At 49.8% G+C, this 3,468-nt stretch overlaps 1 protein-coding gene across 1 annotated transcript; it reads right to left on the reverse strand.

Moving 5' to 3' along the window:
- Nucleotides 1-705: 705 nt before the first annotated feature.
- Nucleotides 706-1,492, reverse strand: LOC308653951 (proline-rich protein 23C-like; the record flags this gene model as incomplete). The annotated part of the gene is made up of 1 exon (XM_081302725.1): nucleotides 706-1,492. Exon 1 carries the CDS (start codon nucleotides 1,480-1,482, stop codon nucleotides 706-708), a length of 777 nt encoding a protein of 258 aa, XP_081158851.1. The 5' UTR covers nucleotides 1,483-1,492.
- Between the last annotated feature and the right edge of the window lie 1,976 nt (nucleotides 1,493-3,468).

Genomic DNA, 3,468 nt, shown 5'->3' on the forward strand with positions numbered 1-3,468 from the left:
GTTAGAATTATGAACTTTTTCGGAACAGTAGAATTATATTAAAAATACATAAGAGAAATAAATGGAAAAAAAAACTGGTTCTTTGGGAAAGAAACAAAGCACAACAGAGTTAAATTATTTGCTAACCTAATCATTAAAAAAAAAATGAGGGTGCATGATCATCTTTCCCAGTTCTGTGCCTGGTTTTGTAAAGAACAAACATTTGTCTAAGTACAACTTTCTAGAGTCCTTAAAGTCGGTGGGGGCCTCCTCAAGGAAAAATCTTGGTGAGAAGGTAGCTGAGGACCCAACCCAGTTAAACAAAAGAAATTTACTAATGAATTTGGGAGAAAAGGGATGCAGCTTTGGGTGCTGCCTCAAGAATGGATTCCTAGAGAAAAGTGCTAAAAGCTGAGTTTTGAAGCAAAACTAGCCGAGGTGGAACGAATTGTTGATGACTTCTTTATGGCAAAGGACCCAAGTAACAATCTTTGGATCCGAAAGTACACTGTATTTCAAGAAGAACATTTCTTTTTTGGCCAAGGTGCTCTTTTTCTGGACTTTCTAGTCGGCCATTGATCCACAATTCTGCAGTGCCGCCTACATTAAAAAAAAAAAAAAATCTGTCCATTATCTAACCTTGTAGGCTGTGCAGGGTACACCCAAAGACTTGGGAAGACCCTCACCTGGACCCCAGTAAGGTGGCGAAGGATCCTGGAAGTCAGTTCATTCCTGGAACAGGCGTCTGCAGGCTTTGCTCCGAGGACCTGGAGAACGCTCCGGAAGTGCCTGGGGACTTGAACTTGGACTTGGAGAGGGAGGCAGAGGTTGCAGCGGTGAGCTGGGGAAAGGCCTCAGAAGGTGGAAATCCAGGTCTAAGACGGGGCGAGGCGAGCTTCTTTCCAAATTAAGGGTGGGGGCCAGAGGAGACAGCCTGGATACTCTTCCAGTGGAGGGGAGGAACCCAGCAGCTGAGCCGGCTGGAGGGTCCATCCATGACCCCAGGGACTCAGGATCTGCGTCTTCCTCATAGGCCTCTTCTTGGCTGGCGATCTCTGGGACAGACTCGCAGAAGAATCCCTGCTCCACGACCACGTCCTCCCCGGGGGCGCTCAGGAAGGCGCCCAGTTCCGGGTCATCAGGACAGTCTCCCTGGCCTCCTGGGCGTTGGTCAGTGGCGCCCACGAGGCCCTCAGGGATCAGGATGAGGGTGTGTCCTTGGAGAGACACTTGCAGGACCGAGGTTGGCGCGGGCTCTAGCACCAGGTCGACGTCGTCCAGGGGTACCTGTAAGGCGCAGCCCGCGGCCAGAACCACCACGGAGGTGAGCGCGGTGGCGTCGGCCGCTCCTGCAGAGTCTTGCAGGTTGGGTGCCGCCGGGGGCTCCGCGGGGTCTGCAGGGTCGTCTAATCGGCGGCGCTTGGCAGGGCCGGGTCCTCCAGGCTGTGGTCCCCACCAGGGCGCAGAGCAGGCACTGGGGCTGCGTGGCCGCATGCCCATCATGTCGACAGCGTTGTGGTGGATGCTCCCGTTTCTGGGCAAAGTGAGTGCGGGGCGCAGGCGGCGCGGTCCTGCGCGCGGTGACAGACAGGTCCGGAGGATAGGTGAGGTGGGCTGAGCTTTTGGATGGGCCGCAGATCTGGCTTCTGTGGATCTGCGCCCGCTGCTGGGCTCGGCCTCGCACCTTGGAACCTTAGGCCTTCTTTACACAGACCCGGATGCGCCCTAGACGGCCAATTGTATTGCAAGCGACGCAGCGCAAGCCAAGTCGCAAAGTGTCACGCTAAGCTCCGCCCCTACGGAGCTCCGCCCCAGATGGGAGGCGTCTGCTGGCCAATAGCTTTGGCTGTGATTGGTGGGTCTCTGTGGGGAAATACCTCTATGGGCCCTTAGGGGGCAGAGCAAAAGAGTTGTTCTAGGTCTCGGCTTCCGGTGTCCAGTTCTCGGCTTTCCTCGCGTTTACCTCAGATGCCCAGTGAAGACCTATTAGGGTTCAAGTCTCGCGAGTGGAATGCCAAATCAGCACCCCAAGGTGTAAGATCCGCCTCCACTCAGGCCCCACCCCGGAAGTGCCCTCGTGCTACCCTAGGCCCAATAGTGGTGGGAGTGTTTTCGGGGGACACCCCTAGGTCTCTATTAGCCTCAGTTGTAGATGACCAGTCTCACCTTTCTGGGGTGTTAGGAGGAGAGTGAAGCTAGCGTCATTCTGATGATGCGGCTTCTGCATTTTCTGTTTATGGGGGGAGAGTCAGTGCTGCAGTAATTATTATGCCACCACCAGCTGAAGTGGAGTTTATCTACGGTGACCGCATTACAAAGCCGAGGTGCATCTGTTTTTAGTCCAATTTTCAGATATGGAAAATGTCATCTGGAAGGATGAATAATTTGTCCAGGAGCCGGGAATTAGCAGAGTTGGGTCTGGCATTTCAAGCCCCACTGAAGATGATAGGCATCAGGGGTTTTTAAACTGAGTGTCAGCTTAGTGGCACATCTGCATCTGCATGGTGTGTTGAGGTGGCAAAAATGAAGGTGTGGCTCGGTTCCTCATCTAGTGTTAACAGGAGAAGACACTCAAACACTGATTTAGGAATAGGCAATATTTCTAAACCATTGTAGAGGACATCAGCATTTCCTCCCATCCCTGTCCCTTAACCATGTGATTCCTTACTTTCTATGTAACGTTATAATTTCTCATTCCAGAATATTTTGTGCATTTAAAAGCAAATTACAGAGCTGAGGTAGATGACTTGCCTAGCATGTGTGAGGTACTCCGTTGATCCTCAACACCACATAAAAACAAATAAATAAAGGTTAAATTCTTTTAAAAAAGCAAATTACATGCATATTTTACCTGCCCTTTAAATAGGATCTCCCTTTATAGGGCTGTATGGTGTGCCTTTATATGATCTTTAAATTTAAATCAGGTCTCTCTTAATGGACATTTAAGCTAGTATTTTGTCATTCTAATGGCATAGGAATCCCCTCACAGGCTCATGAAAAAATACAGATTATGGGCTGTGGCTGTGGCTCAGTGGTAGAGTGCTTGCCTAGCATATGTGAGGCACTGGGTTCTATCCTCAGCACCACATAAAACCAAAATAAATGTCTTATGTCCACCTACAACTAAAAAAATACATATTAAAAAATACAGATTATTTGCTTCATCCCAGAGCCACTGAATCTGAATGATTGGAGACAGGATCTAGGAATTCCCTGTAAGCACCTTCCCAAGATCCTGTTTTAAGCGGAAGTTCAACATTGCTGATCTTGTTTTCACTGAGCAGTTGAGGTATCAGGTGGAAGGTGATTTATGGAGTGATGGTGACCCTGTTTCTTCCTTTTAATGATGTGGATGGGATTCAAGTGTTTGGGTTGCCTTCAGAATTTTTCTGGGCACAACTGGCCTGCAGTAAGGGATCCTCTCCTCTGGCGGAATTTCATGTGTTCTTGATTGAGAGCTGGAAATTTTCCCCTGTGCTGGTGGGAGAC

Source organism: Spermophilus citellus (genome assembly GCF_964194105.1).
Source record: "Spermophilus citellus genome assembly, chromosome: 7".
In the NCBI taxonomy this organism is placed as follows: domain Eukaryota; kingdom Metazoa; phylum Chordata; class Mammalia; order Rodentia; family Sciuridae; genus Spermophilus; species Spermophilus citellus.